The sequence below is a fragment of the Callionymus lyra genome, chromosome 1 (genome assembly GCF_982586985.1).
Source record: "Callionymus lyra chromosome 1, fCalLyr1.hap1.1, whole genome shotgun sequence".
NCBI lineage: Eukaryota > Metazoa > Chordata > Actinopteri > Syngnathiformes > Callionymidae > Callionymus > Callionymus lyra.
In genome coordinates, this window is record NC_141818.1 from 2,173,286 (window position 1) to 2,189,600 (window position 16,315).

The 16,315-nt window shown below is 43.8% G+C and overlaps 2 protein-coding genes across 2 annotated transcripts in view; both read left to right on the forward strand.

The window, feature by feature from the left end:
• The window catches only part of LOC148087376 (calsenilin-like), a 125,032-nt gene that overhangs the window by 29,331 nt on the left and 79,386 nt on the right, over window positions 1-16,315 (forward strand). The window lies entirely within an intron of this gene.
• LOC148087378 (tripartite motif-containing protein 16-like) overlaps window positions 7,228-16,315 on the forward strand; it is a gene marked incomplete at its 5' end in the record, with an annotated part of 30,161 nt that continues 21,073 nt past the window's right edge. The window contains 1 exon segment of the mRNA XM_087787596.1: window positions 7,228-9,087. Within this exon segment, the coding sequence (XP_087643722.1) occupies window positions 7,228-8,836 (1,609 nt within the window).

Below are 16,315 nucleotides of genomic sequence, written 5' to 3' on the forward strand. Positions count from 1 at the left end.
GTGATGATGGTGGAGGAGAGTGACAGGAGTGAGAGAGGAGGAGGAGAGTGATGATGGTGGAGGAGAGTGACAGGAGTGAGAGAGATGGAGGAGAGTGATAGGAGTGAGAGAGGAGGAGGAGAGTGATGATGGTGGAGGAGAGTGATAGGAGTGAGAGAGGAGGAGGAGAGTGATGATGGTGGAGGAGAGTGACAGGAGTGAGAGAGATGGAGGAGAGTGATAGGAGTGAGAGAGGAGGAGGAGAGTGATGATGGTGGAGGAGAGTGATAGGAGTGAGAGAGGAGGAGGAGAGTGATGATGGTGGAGGAGAGTGACAGGAGTGAGAGAGGAGGAGGAGAGTGATGATGGTGGAGGAGAGTGACAGGAGTGAGAGAGATGGAGGAGAGTGATAGGAGTGAGAGAGGAGGAGGAGAGTGATGATGGTGGAGGAGAGTGATAGGAGTGAGAGAGGAGGAGGAGAGTGATGATGGTGGAGGAGAGTGACAGGAGTGAGAGAGGAGGAGGAGAGTGATGATGGTGGAGGAGAGTGATAGGAGTGAGAGAGGAGGAGGAGAGTGATGATGGTGGAGGAGAGTGACAGGAGTGAGAGAGGAGGAGGAGAGTGATGATGGTGGAGGAGAGTGACAGGAGTGAGAGAGGAGGAGAGTGATGATGGTGGAGGAGAGTGACAGGAGTGAGAGAGGAGGAGAGTGATGATGGTGGAGGAGAGTGAAAGGAGTGAGAGAAGGAGGAGGAGAGTGATGATGGTGGAGGAGAGTGACAGGAGTAAGAGAGGATGAGTGTGATGATGGTGGAGGAGAGTGACAGGAGTGAGAGAGGAGGAGGAGAGTGATGATGGTGGAGGAGAGTGACAGGAGTGAGAGAGGAGGAGAGTGATGTTGGTGGATGAGAGTGACAGGAGTGAGAGAGGAGGAGGAGAGTGATGATGGTGGAGGAGAGCGATAGGAGTGAGAGAGGAGGAGAGTGATGATGGTGGAGGAGAGTGACAGGAGTGAGAGAGGAGGAGAGTGATGTGGTGGAGGAGAGTGACAGGAGTGAGAGAGGAGGAGGAGAGTGATGATGGTGGAGGAGAGTGATAGGAGTGAGAGAGGAGGAGGAGAGTGATGATGGTGGAGGAGAGTGACAGGAGTGAGAGAGAAGGAGGAGAGTGATGATGGTGGAGGAGAGTGATAGGAGTGAGAGAGGAGGCGGAGAGTGATGATGGTGGAGGAGAGTGATAGGAGTGAGAGAGGAGGAGGAGAGTGATGATGGTGGAGGAGAGTGATAGGAGTGAGAGAGGAGGAGGAGAGTGATGATGGTGGAGGAGAGTGATAGAAGTGAGAGAGGAGGAGAGTGATGATGGTGGAGGAGAGTGATAGGAGTGAGAGAGGAGGAGGAGAGTGATGATGGTGGAGGAGAGTGACAGGAGTGAGAGAGAGAGGAGGAGAGTGATGATGGTGGAGGAGAGTGACAGGAGTAAGAGAGGAGGAGGAGAGTGATGATGGTGGAGGAGAGTGATAGGAGTAAGAGAGGAGGAGGAGAGTGAGGAGAGTGACAGGAGTGAGAGAGGAGGAGGAGAGTGATGATGGTGGAGGAGAGTGATAGGAGTGAGAGAGGAGGAGGAGAGTGATGATGGTGGAGGAGAGTGACAGGAGTGAGAGAGAGAGGAGGAGAGTGATGATGGTGGAGGAGAGTGATAGGAGTGAGGGAGGAGGAGGAGAGTGATGATGGTGGAGGAGAGTGATAGGAGTGAGAGAGGAGGAGGAGAGTGATAGGAGTGAGAGAGGAGGAGAGTGATGGTGGTGGAGGAGAGTGATAGGAGTGAGAGAGGAGAAGAGTGATGGTGGTGGAGGAGAGTGATAGGAGTGAGAGAGGAGAAGAGTGATGATGGTGGAGGAGAGGAGCCTGTTCGTGGTGACATTAGTGGAAGAGGAAAGTGCGTTAATGAATCTCAGGACTTTACCTTTTACTTCCTTTGTTTGTTTGTACAACTCAAACAGTGGTTTTTATACCACTCTTGTATTTGTACAACTCTGTGAATTTGTACCACTCGTGTATTTGTACAACCCTGTGTATTTATACCACTCATATATTTATACCACTCGTATATTTGTACAACTTCAATCATAAAATAACTTAAATAAATAAATGTATTTTTCTATTATGTTTAGGCCAGCAGAGAAGGCCTTGCTGGCCCTGACGGCCCGCCACTGATTTTTAACCTGTTCAAAAATGTAACAGGAAATACAGGCTTGACGTCCTTCAGACAATCTAGCCTTCAGTGTTTGTCAAATAGCAACAAGTGCACTTTAAAAAAAAAAAAAAAGATTTGCTTTTTCCTACGAGCTGCTTTTTAAATGCTACAATCAATAAATCACCTTCATCTGAAATACAATCGTCTGTCATCAGCAAACGTGGATTAAGTCTTAGCAGTGAGGATTCAAAGATCCTTTTCAACTGAACCGCTCCGGATGAACTGGTTCCTAGGAAGGTCAAACCTTTTTGTAACAACATTCAAGCAGACAAACTTTAATTATAAACGTCTTCCAATTGTGTAGTCACGGTAACAACGCCTTCAATCAGAATGTTTGATCCTTCAATTGGAATGTTTGAGACAAAGAGAGAGACTTTGTCAAACTGGGAACTGGAATTACGACTTCTGGTCCTGAACGCCGGGCTTTATGAGGACACTCTTGAAATGTGTAACGCACAACAAAGAACCATTTGATAACACAAGGATATTTACTAAGTAAGTTATTCTTATTTGTGAAGGGGAAGATGGTTCCAAAGCTGAGGAGCAACAGTCTGGAAGGATTTCTCTCCTCTGGTCCTGAAGCGTGTTCAGGAACCATCAGTAGATTCTGATCCACAGACCTCAGAGCCCGAGCTGGGGTGTAAGGCTGGATCAGATCACTGATGGAAGGTCTGACCATGAATAGATCTGAAAGTAAGGACCAGAATTTTAAAGTTGATCCTGAAAGAAACTGGCAGCCAGTGAAGATTTTTAAGGATCGGGGAAAATGTGAGTTCTTCTACTAGAGCAGCTCAGAACTTTAATTTTTTTTTTGGCTCAATCTATCCCGAGAGTGATAGTTCACCCAGAATTCAAACTTCACTCATTTTCTACTCATCCTCATGTCGACTAAGGGTTGGGATTATTTTCAGTGTAATCTATTCATTTTCAGAGTAGTTTATTCATTTCAATGTAGCGACTGGAGTCGTCTTCATCTTCATCTTCGTCCAAAGAGACACTTAAAAACATCCAAATACCTCCGTACTGCTCGTCTGTAACGTCCATCTTGTATTGAAGCCTCGACACAAATTAATTTGTAAGTCTCTGTGTAATAGTTGACGTCAGTGATTTGTTCCTTATCTTATCTTAAACAGTGGCTTTTTTTAATAAGTCAACTTAACAACAACATGAATTACTTTAGTTGATGGAGAGTGAGAGAGGAGAAGAGTGATAGGAGTGAGAGAGGAGGAGGAGAGTGATGATGGTGGAGGAGAGTGACAGGAGTGAGAGAGGAGGAGGAGAGTGATGATGGTGGAGGAGAGTGACAGGAGTGAGAGAGGAGGAGGAGAGTGATGATGGTGGAGGAGAGTGATAGGAGTGAGAGAGGAGGAGAGTGATGATGGTGGAGGAGAGTGATAGGAGTGAGAGAGGAGGAGGAGAGTGATGATGGTGGAGGAGAGTGACAGGAGTGAGAGAGGAGGAGGAGAGTGATGATGGTGGAGGAGAGTGATAGGAGTGAGAGAGGAGGAGGAGAGTGATGATGGTGGAGGAGAGTGATAGGAGTGAGAGAGGAGGAGGAGAGTGATGATGGTGGAGGAGAGTGACAGGAGTGAGAGACGAGGAGGAGAGTGATGATGGTGGAGGAGAGTGATAGGAGTGAAAGAGGAGGAGGAGAGTGATGATGGTAGAGGAGAGTGACAGGAGTGAGAGAGGAGGAGGAGAGTGATGATGGTGGAGGAGAGTGATAGGAGTGAGAGAGGAGGAGGAGAGTGATGATGGTGGAGGAGAGTGATAGGAGTGAGAGAGGAGGAGGAGAGTGATGATGGTGGAGGAGAGTGATAGGAGTGAGAGAGGAGGAGGAGAGTGATGATGGTGGAGGAGAGTGACAGGAGTGAGAGAGGAGGAGGAGAGTGATGATGGTGGAGGAGAGTGATAGGAGTGAGAGAGGAGGAGGAGAGTGATGATGGTGGAGGAGAGTGACAGGAGTGAGAGAGGAGGAGGAGAGTGATGATGGTGGAGGAGAGTAATAGGAGTGAGAGAGGAGGAGGAGAGTGATGATGGTGGAGGAGAGTGACAGGAGTGAGAGAGGTGGAGGAGAGTGACAGGAGTGAGAGAGGAGGAGGAGAGTGATGATGGTGGATGAGAGTGACAGGAGTGAGAGAGGAGGAGGAGAGTGATGATGGTGGAGGAGAGTGATAGGAGTGAGAGAGGAGGAGGAGAGTGATGATGGTGGAGGAGAGTGACAGGAGTGAGAGAGGAGGAGGAGAGTGAGAGAGGAGGAGAGTTATAGGAGTGAGAGAGGAGGAGAGTGATGATGTTGGAGGATAGTGATAGGAGTGAGAGAGAAGGAGGAGAGTGATGATGATGGAGGAGTCATGTGTTGTCATCATGTGTTGTCGTCATGTGTTGTCATCATGTGTTGTTGTCATGTGTTGTCGTCATGTGTTGTCATCATGTGTTGTCGTCATGTGTTGTCGTCATGTGTTGTCATCATGTGTTGTCGTCATGTGTTGTCATCATGTGTTGTCATCATGTGTTGTCGTCATGTTTTGTCGTCATGTGTTGTCATCATGTGTTGTCGTCATGTGTTGTCATCATGTGTTGTCGTCATGTGTTGTCATCATGTGTTGTCTTCATGTGTTGTCATCATGTTTTGTCGTCATTTGTTGTCATCATGTGTTGTCGTCATGTGTTGTCGTCATGTGTTGTCATCATGTTTTGTCGTCATTTGTTGTCATCATGTGTTGTCGTCATGTGTTGTCATCATGTTTTGTCGTCATTTGTTGTCATTATGTGTTGTCATCATGTGTTGTCGTCATGTGTTGTCATCATGTGTTGTCATCATGTGTTGTCGTCATGTGTTGTCGTCATGTGTTGTCATCATGTTTTGTCGTCATTTGTTGTCGTCATGTGTTGTCATCATGTGTTGTCATCATGTGTTGTCATCATGTGTTGTCATCATGTGTTGTCGTCATGTGTTGTCGTCATGTGTTGTCATCATGTGTTGTCGTCATGTGTTGTCGTCATGTGTTGTCGTCATGTGTTGTCGTCATGTGTTGTCGTCATGTGTTGTCGTCATGTGTTGTCGTCATGTGTTGTTGTCATGTGTTGTCATCATGTGTTGTCGTCATGTGTTGTCATCATGTGTTGTCATCATGTGTTGTCGTCATGTGTTGTCGTCATGTGTTGTCATCATGTGTTGTCATCATGTGTTGTCATCATGTGTTGTCGTCATGTGTTGTCGTCATGTGTTGTCATCATGTGTTGTCATCATGTTTTGTCGTCATTTGTTGTCATCATGTGTTGTTGTCATGTGTTGTCATTATGTGTTGTCATCATGTGTTGTCGTCATGTTTTATCGTCATGTGTTGTCGTCATTTGTTGTCATCATGTGTTGTCATCATGTGTTGTCATCATGTGTTGTCATCATGTTTTGTCGTCATTTGTTGTCATCATGTGTTGTCGTCATGTGTTGTCGTCATGTGTTGTCGTCATTTGTTGTTGTCATGTGTTGTCATAATGTTTTGTCGTCATTTGTTGTCATCATGTGTTGTCATCATGTGTTGTCGTCATGTGTTGTCATCATGTGTTGTCGTCATGTGTTGTCATCATGTTTTGTCGTCATTTGTTGTCATCATGTGTTGTCGTCATGTGTTGTTGTCATGTGTTGTCATTATGTGTTGTCATCATGTGTTGTCGTCATGTTTTATCGTCATGTGTTGTCGTCATTTGTTGTCATCATGTGTTGTCGTCATGTGTTGTCGTCATGTGTTGTCATCATGTGTTGTCGTCATGTGTTGTCATCATGTTTTGTCATCATTTGTTGTCATCATGTGTTGTGGTCATGTGTTGTCGTCATGTGTTGTCATCATGTGTTGTCATCATGTGTTGTCGTCATGTGTTGTCGTCATGTGTTGTCGTCATGTGTTGTCATCATGTGTTGTCATCATGTGTTGTCGTCATGTGTTGTCGTCATGTGTTGTCGTCATGTGTTGTCATCATGTGTTGTCATCATGTGTTGTCATCATGTGTTGTCATCATGTGTTGTCATCATGTGTTGTCATCATGTGTTGTCATCATGTGTTGTCATCATGTGTTGTCGTCATGTGTTGTCATCATGTGTTGTCATCATGTGTTGTCGTCATGTGTTGTCATCATGTGTTGTCATCATGTGTTGTCATCATGTGTTGTCATCATATGTTGTCATCATGTGTTGTCGTCATGTGTTGTCATCATGTGTTGTCGTCATGTGTTGTCATCATGTGTTGTCATCATGTGTTGTCATCATGTGTTGTCATCATGTGTTGTCATCATGTGTTGTCGTCATGTGTTGTCATCATGTGTTGTCATCATGTGTTGTCATCATGTGTTGTCATCATGTGTTGTCGTCATGTGTTGTCATCATGTGTTGTCATCATGTGTTGTCATCATGTGTTGTCGTCATGTGTTGTCATCATGTGTTGTCATCATGTGTTGTCATCATGTGTTGTCGTCATGTGTTGTCATCATGTGTTGTCATCATGTGTTGTCATCATGTGTTGTCGTCATGTGTTGTCATCATGTGTTGTCGTCATGTGTTGTCATCATGTGTTGTCATGATTCTTCTCCCACTTTCATCCCCTCTTACTCTCATGTTTGTTTAAGTGAATGAAGATGATGAAGATGAAACGATGCTCGTTCTTCGTATGACTATGACTACGTCAGATGCTAGCGTAGCTACCGTGGTTGCCATGACGATGATTTATGATAAGGTAAGGTAAAACTTTATTGATCCCTCAGGAGGTCTCCTTCGGGAAATTGTTTGCTTAAAAAGTTGCGTATGTCTGTATGTGCCTGTGTGTGTTTCTGTAATATGTTTTTGTGTGTATAATGATGACAATTATAGACAATCAAGGTGTGTCGAGGTCATTATCAAGAACGATCAGGTGAGTCCACAGGTTGGACCAGATTGTTACGTCAACAGGTGACTGAGAGCATAAAAGTGTTGACCTGTGAAGGGAGTGTTTCAGTCGCACAGACATGGAGACTAGAGTTGATCTGAAGAGAGAATCTTTATCTTGTTCCATCTGTCTGGATCTACTGAAGGATCCAGTCTCTCTTGCCTGTGGACACAACTACTGTAAGATCTGTCTTGAAGGTCACTGGAAGGACAAGAACATCTACGATTGTCCTCAGTGCAGACGGAGCTTCACACCAAGACCTGTCCTGCAGAAGAACACTGTGTTAGCAGAGTTAGTGGAGGAGCTGAAGAAGACTGGAGCAGCTGAGAACCTCTGCTCTGCTGGACCTGAAGATGTGGTCTGTGACGTCTGCACTGGGAGGAAGATGAAAGCCATCAAGTCCTGTCTGGTGTGTCTGGTCTCCTACTGTGACCTTCACCTCCAGCCTCATCTAAAAACTCCGGCCTACAGGAGACACAAGCTGGTCCAGCCGTCCAAGCAGCTCCAGGAGATGATCTGCCCTCAACACGAGGAGGAGAAGAAGATGTTCTGTCGTTCTGATCAGCAGCTCATCTGTCCCCTCTGTGCTGTGGACCAACACAAAGATCATGACATGGTCTCGGCGGCAGCAGAGAGGAGGGAGCGAGAGAAAGACGTGGATCAGAGTCGAGGAAGGATCCAGCAGATGATCCAGAAGACAGAGGAGGAAGTGAAGCGGTTCCAGCAGGAGGAGAAGAACATCAGACTCTCCGCTGATAAAGCACTGAAGATCAGTCAGGAGACCCTGGACCAGATGATCCAGATGCTCCAGAGAAGAAAGTCTGATGTGGAGCAGCAGATCAGATCTCAGCAGGAGACTGAAGCCGCTCGAGTCCGAAGACTTAAGGAGCAGCTGGAGCAGAAGATCTCTGAGCTGAAGAAGAAAGATGCTGAGCTGCAGCAGCTGTCACTCACCGACAGTCACACCGTCTTCTTCAAGAACCTGACCTCACTCTCAGAGGTCAGTGAAGACACGACCCCCTCCACGACCCTTGAGCAAACTCACCGTCGCTTTGTGTCAGTGTCAGCCTGCATGTCAGCCTGGAGAGACCAACTCCAGGACCTTCTGAGAGACATGTGGACCAACATCTCACTGATGGTCCATCCAGAGAGAGAGCAGTTCCTCACATACTCACAGGACATCACTCTGGATCCAAACACTGCACACTTAAGGTTGATGTTGTCTGAAGGAAACAAGAAAGTGACAAAGATGAGAACAAATCAGTCTCGTCCTGATCATCCAGACAGATTCATTAAATATCGTCATGTCTTGAGTCAAGAGTCTTTGACTGGACGTTGTTACTGGGAGGTGAAGATAACAGAAGGACGTACTGTAGTAGCAGTTTCATACAAGAACATCAGCAGATCAGGAGAAGAAAGTTGTTTTGGATGTAATGACAAATCATGGTGTTTAGATTGTTTGAACTCTGGTTGTTCATTTACACACATCAACATCACAACTAAAGTCTCCAGAGTCAGACCCTCCACAGTGGGGGTGTACCTGGATCACTCTGCTGGTCTTCTGTCCTTCTACAGCGTCTCTGAGACCATGACTCTCCTCCACACAGTCCAGACCAAGTTCTCTCGACCTCTACATGCTGGAGTCGGTGTTGGGACCTCGTGTGAGTTTGTGAAGCTGAAGTAGACGACAATGAGATTGTGTAGTTAAAGTAGACAACAGTGAAATTGTGTAGTTAAAGTAGACGACAGTGAGATTGTGTAGTTAAAGTAGACGACAGTGAGATTGTGTAGTTAAAGTAGACGACAGTGAGATTGTGTAGTTAAAGTAGACGACAGTGAGATTGTGTAGTTAAAGTAGACGACAGTGAGATTGTGTAGTTAAAGTAGACGACAGTGAGATTGTCTAGTTAAAGTAGACGACAGCGAGATTGTGTAGTTAAAGTAGACGACAGTGAGATTGTGTAGTTAAAGTAGACGACAGTGAGATTGTGTAGTTAAAGTAGACGACAGTGAGATTGTGTAGTTAAAGTAGACGACAGTGAGATTGTGTAGTTAAAGTAGACGACAGTGAGATTGTGTAGTTAAAGTAGACGACAGTGAGATTGTCGTCACATCATCACATGAAGCTTCAATGTTTGGATGAAAGTCTCTGAGAACGTTTGTTGGTTGTTTGTTCTGCAGTGAAGACACAGTGACGTCATGTGACTCGACTTGATTGTCCAGCTTTAGATTCTTACTGACGATGAATGTCTTCTTGTAACTGATCTTTAATAAACATGATTCATGGTCAGACTGGTGCGTCTCCTTCCTCCGATGTGTCAAACCTTCAGTGAAGCTCATCAGAGGTCAACCCTTTGACCTTTGAACTGCTTCCCCTTCAGTGATGTTGACGACACATGTTTATTCATCAGCTTTTGTGTTGCTACACAAGCTCGCTGACACAACATACAGCAGTACGACAATGTGTGTCATGTATCAGATCAAGACACACAGATGCACACACACAAACACACACATGTACACACAAATGCATGTACACACACATAAGTGTACACACATACATGTACACACACGCATATTACATACACATACATTTACACACATTAGCGTACTAAAACAATCAAAACACGGGGTCCGTTCCGTCGCTCAAACACAACGTCACTTCCGTCCCTGGTCTTATACTTCGCTTCGTGGAGAAAGATGAACAATCCAGAGTGTGTAACGGGTCGTTTAATCGCTGCTTCAAGTCAAAGAGGAGAAAAGGTCCCGAGCTGTAGAAACATCGCTATATTTAAGGCAAATTTCCCATCCGGGAGGTCGTCTCTTTCCGGCCAAATGGTCCTTTCAAGTTCCCTGTGTCCCGATCACTTGCAGAGAGAACTTCCTAATTTGTTTTCTTGTAATCTAATCTAATTTGCAGATAAACAGATGTTTTAAATTAAAGGTGTCGTATCTCTAATTCTGTTTCAAGCTTGCCTCGAACCAGTGTGAATCAGTCTGAGTGGAATGTTGATCGTGAATGTGTAGTCAAACGTTCCCACTCTTAGATCAAGCGAGTAATTTATACTTTATGTTTTGATTATCTTTTAGCATTAATTTAAGTATGGCGTATACGTATAGTACATAATAATTTTAATCTAACAGCTCCCCCTGTTGACATGGCCTTTATAGGTCACTTCATAAACAAAAAGTCCAAATTTCTAAATAAATGGTTGTTCCGCAGCATCATTTTATCAATTACCCCTTTTATCTAATATTCATCATCTTCCCAACAACATATTATCATCATGTACCTGCACATGCTATATGTATAACCGAAAGTATAATCATCTGTCTGCAATATTAATATTTTTTAAACGGTGACACAAGTCTTGGCCCTATTCAGAAGTGGTCTTTCATCTTTCTTTCATCATGTTTCTCAGTCGTCCATCAGCATTATAAGGTAAGGTAAGGTAAAACTTTATTGATCCCTCAGAGATCCATCTTTCTCCACGAAGCAAAGTATAAGAACCGGAAGTGACGTTGTGTTGGAGCGACCGGAACGGACTCTGTGTTTTGACCGTTTTAAGTGTTTGATTTGAGACAGTACTGCACTGTCGTACTTTGGTCATTACAGCAACAAGTGTTTTTTTCAATACGCAAGTGTGAACATCAGTCCATTATATCAAATATCACTCCCACTACAGTCTTTGTGGTTTCCATGGCCACGACACACATGCTCTGCATCGCCCCCCAAAACACACACACACTATTAGACTAAAATGCATGCGTAGTTCATGGAGGAAATGAATAAAACATTTGAAGCTCGTGAAAGACTCGTCTCAGAGTAACTTTCTTAACAACGTCCAGCCTTTCTTGAAAAGTCCTTCTTGAAAATGGCTTTGCAAGTATATCCACGACCAGATCAAGCTCTTTAGCCATTGTGTGTTGAAAAACAAACAGTTAAATTAACTCGTTTCAGGTCCACGTGACGAGTCTCAGTGCTGTCCAATCAGAGGACATGAACGTGTCACGTGTTCAACGCGTCCAGCGTTGTGGAAGCTGCGACAAGCGTAGCTTTCAAAGCGTTGACGTTGTGTCGCCAACTCGAATCTGATTGGTTAACACAATCCTGCGGGTGCCGTTGATTTCAATGAACAAGGGCGAGCTCTGAAACGACTGAAGGCCTCGGGCGACACTTGACCGGCAGCTCAAATATGATTGGATGAAAGCATGAACGTACGATCCTGGAAGCAGTGCAAGCAGGAGGAAAGAAGTGTAATGAAGAGTAAAGACTATGAGGAATGATTGAATACATATTTATGAAAAATAAACAATAAAAAAAAAGTATTTATTGTTTTGTTTTGTTTTTTGCTAAATTAAATAAATAAATGTATTTTACTATTATGTTTAGGCCAGCAGAGAAGGCCTTGCTGGCCCTGACGGCCCGCCACTGATTTTTAACCTGTTCAAAAATGTAACAGGAAATACAGGCTTGACGTCCTTCAGACAATCTAGCCTTCAGTGTTTGTCAAATAGCAACAAGTGCACTTTAAAAAAAAAAAAAAAAGATTTGCTTTTTCCTACGAGCTGCTCTTTAAATGCTACAATCAATAAATCACCTTCATCTGAAATACAATCGTCCGTCATCAGCAAACGTGGATTAAGTCGTAGCAGTGAGGATTCAAAGATCCTTTTCAACTGAACCGCTCCGGATGAACTGGTTCCTAGGAAGGTCAAACCTTTTTGTAACAACATTCAAGCAGACAAAACTTTAATTATAAACGTCTTCCAATTGTGTAGTCACGGTAACAACGCCTTCAATCAGAATGTTTGATCCTTCAATTGGAATGTTTGAGACAAAGAGAGAGACTTTGTCAAACTGGGAACTGGAATTACGACTTCTGGTCCTGAACGCCGGGCTTTATGAGGACACTCTTGAAATGTGTAACGCACAACAAAGAACCATTTGATAACACAAGGATATTTACTAAGTAAGTTATTCTTATTTGTGAAGGGGAAGATGGTTCCAAAGCTGAGGAGCAACAGTCTGGAAGGATTTCTCTCGTCTTTTTATGGCTGGACTGCGTGAGGACGATTGGCAGAAACAAGTCGTGGAACTTTCTGAGGTTTTTATTATTTCACCATGACTTACTTACTTACTAGGATCTAAAAAAACGTGTTCGTTTTACCACAAAACAACAACAACAATAACACAATGAAACACAACTCAATAACTTGTGTCGATTGGCGAAAAGTGCTGTCAAGTGTCGACGATAAGTTTCCAACGACCGGTTGCGATCAGCGTTGAAAAGTAGTAGAAGAAGAAGCTGTCGAGTCATGTCAGGTAAGTGTGTAGCAACAGTGTGTAGCAACAGATTTTTATACACTATACGTATACGCCATACTTAAATTAATGCTAAAAGATAATCAAAATATAAAGTATAAATATCTCGCTTCATCTAAGAGCTTAAACATTTGAATACACATTTACAATCAACATTTCACTCCAGCCTGATACACTGTTTCAAGATGTCATTAGAGATACGACGGCGGTTATTTAAAACATCTGTTGATCTGCAAATCACACCTTAAATCGTAGATCAAAGAACGAAGCAAGACACACCCGGGAAAAGGGGGCTAAAAGACGGAAACCCCTGCCCGAGAACATGATTAGATGATTAGATTACAAGGAAACAAATTAGGAAGTTCTCTCTACTGGGGATCAGGACACAGGGAACTTGAAAGGACCATTTGGCCGGAAAGAGACGACCTCCCGGATGGGAAATTTGCCTTAAATACAGCGATGTTTCTACAGCACCTTTTCTCCCGGGGCTATTGACCTGTACAGTCGCCGGAGGAAAGTGTGTACGGTCGCGGTCGTAAAGCTTGTATTTTGTTTGACTTGGAGCGGCGAATTATCGACCCGTGACACACTCTGAATTGTCCATCTTTCTCCACGAAGCAAAGTATAAGAACCGGAAGTGACGTTGTGTTGGAGCGACCGGAACGGACTCCGTGTTTTGACCGTTTTAAGTGTTTGATTTGAGACAGTACTGCACTGTCGTACTTTGGTCATCACAGCAACAAGTGTTTTTTTCAATACGCAAGTGTGAACATCAGTGCATTATATCAAATATCACTCCCACTACAGTCTGTGTGGTTTCCATGGCCACGACACACATGCTCTGCATCGCCCCCCAAAACACACACACACTATTAGACTAAAATGCATGCGTAGTTCATGGAGGAAATAAATAAAACATTTGAAGCTCGTGAAAGACTCGTCTCAGAGTAACTTTCTTAACAACGTCCAGCCTTTCTTGAAAAGTCCTTCTTGAAAATGGCTTTGCAAGTATATCCACGACCAGATCAAGCTCTTTAGCCATTGTGTGAGGAAAAACAAACAGTTAAATTAACTCGTTTCAGGTCCACGTGACGAGTCTCAGTGCTGTCCAATCAGAGGACATGAACGTGTCACGTGTTCAACGCGTCCAGCGTTGTGGAAGCTGCGACAAGCGTAGCTTTCAAAGCGTTGACGTTGTGTCGCCAACTCGAATCTGATTGGTTAACACAATCCTGCGGCTGCCGTTGATTTCAATGAACAAGGGCCAGCTCTGAAACGACTGAAGGCCTCGGGCGACACTTGACCGGCTGCTCAAATATGATTGGATGAAAGCATGAACGTACGATCCTGGAAGCAGTGCAAGCAGGAGGAAAGAAGTGTAATGAAGAGTAAAGACTATGAGGAATGATTGAATACATATTTATGAAAAATAAACAATAAAAAAAAAAAAGTATTTATTGTTTTGTTTTGTTTTTTGCTAAATTAAATAAATAAATGTATTTTTCTATTATGTTTAGGCCAGCAGAGAAGGCCTTGCTGGCCCTGACGGCCCGCCGCTGATTTTTAACCTGTTCAAAAATGTAACAGGAAATACAGGCTTGACGTCCTTCAGACAATCTAGCCTTCAGTGTTTGTCAAATAGCAACAAGTGCACTTAAAAAAAAAAAAAAAAGATTTGCTTTTTCCTTCGAGCTGCTTTTTAAATGCTACAATCAATAAATCACCTTCATCTGAAATACAATCGTCCGTCATCAGCAAACGTGGATTAAGTCGTAGCAGTGAGGATTCAAAGATCCTTTTCAACTGAACCGCTCCGGATGAACTAGTTCCTAGGAAGGTCAAACCTTTTTGTAACAACATTCAAGCAGACAAACTTTAATTATAAACGTCTTCCAATTGTGTAGTCACGGTAACAACGCCTTCAATCAGAATGTTTGATCCTTCAATTGGAATGTTTGAGACAAAGAGAGAGACTTTGTCAAACTGGGAACTGGAATTACGACTTCTGGTCCTGAACGCCGGGCTTTATGAGGACACTCTTGAAATGTGTAACGCACAACAAAGAACCATTTGATAACACAAGGATATTTACTAAGTAAGTTATTCTTATTTGTGAAGGGGAAGATGGTTCCAAAGCTGAGGAGCAACAGTCTGGAAGGATTTCTCTCGTCTTTTTATGGCTGGACTGCGTGAGGAAGATTGGCAGAAACAAGTCGTGGAACTTTCTGAGGTTTTTATTATTTCACCATGACTTACTTACTTACTAGGATCTAAAAAACGTGTTAGTTTTACCACAAAACAACAACAACAATAACACAATGAAACACAACTCAATAACTTGTGTCGATTTGCGAAAAGTGCTGTCAAGTGTCGACGATAAGTTTCCAACGACCGGTTGCGATCAGCGTTGAAAAGTAGTAGAAGAAGAAGCTGTCGAGTCATGTCAGGTGAGTGTGTAGCAACAGTGTGTAGCAACAGATTTTTATACACTATACGTATACGCCATACTTAAATTAATGCTAAAAGATAATCAAAATATAAAGTATAAATATCTCGCTTCATCTAAGAGCTTAAACATTTGAATACACATTTACAATCAACATTTCACTCCAGACTGATACACTGTTTCAAGATGTCATTAGAGATACGACGGCGGTTATTTAAAACATCTGTTGATCTGCAAATCACACCTTAAATCGTAGATCAAAGAACGAAGCAAGACACACCTGGGAAAAGGGGGCTAAAAGACGGAAACCCCTGCCCGAGAACATGATTAGATGATTAGATTACAAGGAAACAAATTAGGAAGTTCTCTCTACTGGGGATCAGGACACAGGGAACTTGAAAGAACCATTGACCTGTACAGTCGCCGGAGGAAAGTGTGTACGGTCGCGGTCGTAAAGCTTGTATTTTGTTTGACTTGGAGCGGCGAATTATCGACCCGTGACACACTCTGAATTGTCCATCTTTCTCCACGAAGCGAAGTATAAGAACCTGAAGTGACGCTGTGTTGGAGCGACCGGAACGGACTCCGTGTTTTGACCGTTTTAAGTGTTTGATTTGAGACAGTACTGCACTGTCGTACTTTGGTCATTACAGCAACAAGTGTTTTTTTCAATACGCAAGTGTGAACATCAGTGCATTATATCAAATATCACTCCCACTACAGTCTGTGTGGTTTCCATGGCCACGACACACATGCTCTGCATCGCCCCCCAAAACACACACACACTATGCGCTTCAGCGACAAACACACACACACTGAAGCGACACACACACACACACAAGCACCACTATTGATCTCATAAAGCGCAACATTATTTAGAAAAAAATGCATGCGTAGTTCATGGAGGAAATAAATAAATCATTTGAAGCTCGTGAAAGACTCGTCTCAGAGTAACTTTCTTAACAACGTCCAGCCTTTCTTGTCCTTCTTGAAAATGGCTTTGCAAGTATATCCGCGACCAGATCAAGCTCTTTAGCCATTGTGTGAGGAAAAACAAACAGTTAAATTAACTCGTTTCAGGTCCACGTGACGAGTCTCAGTGCTGTCCAATCAGAGGACATGAACGTGTCACGTGTTCAACGCGTCCAGCGTTGTGGAAGCTGCGACAAGCGTAGCTTTCAAAGCGTTGACGTTGTGTCGCCAACTCGAATCTGATTGGTTAACACAATCCTGCGGCTGCCGTTGATTTCAATGAACAAGGGCCAGCTCTGAAACGACTGAAGGCCTCGGGCGACACTTGACCGGCTGCTCAAATATGATTGGATGAAAGCATGAACGTACGATCCTGGAAGCAGTGCAAGCAGGAGGAAAGAAGTGTAATGAAGAGTAAA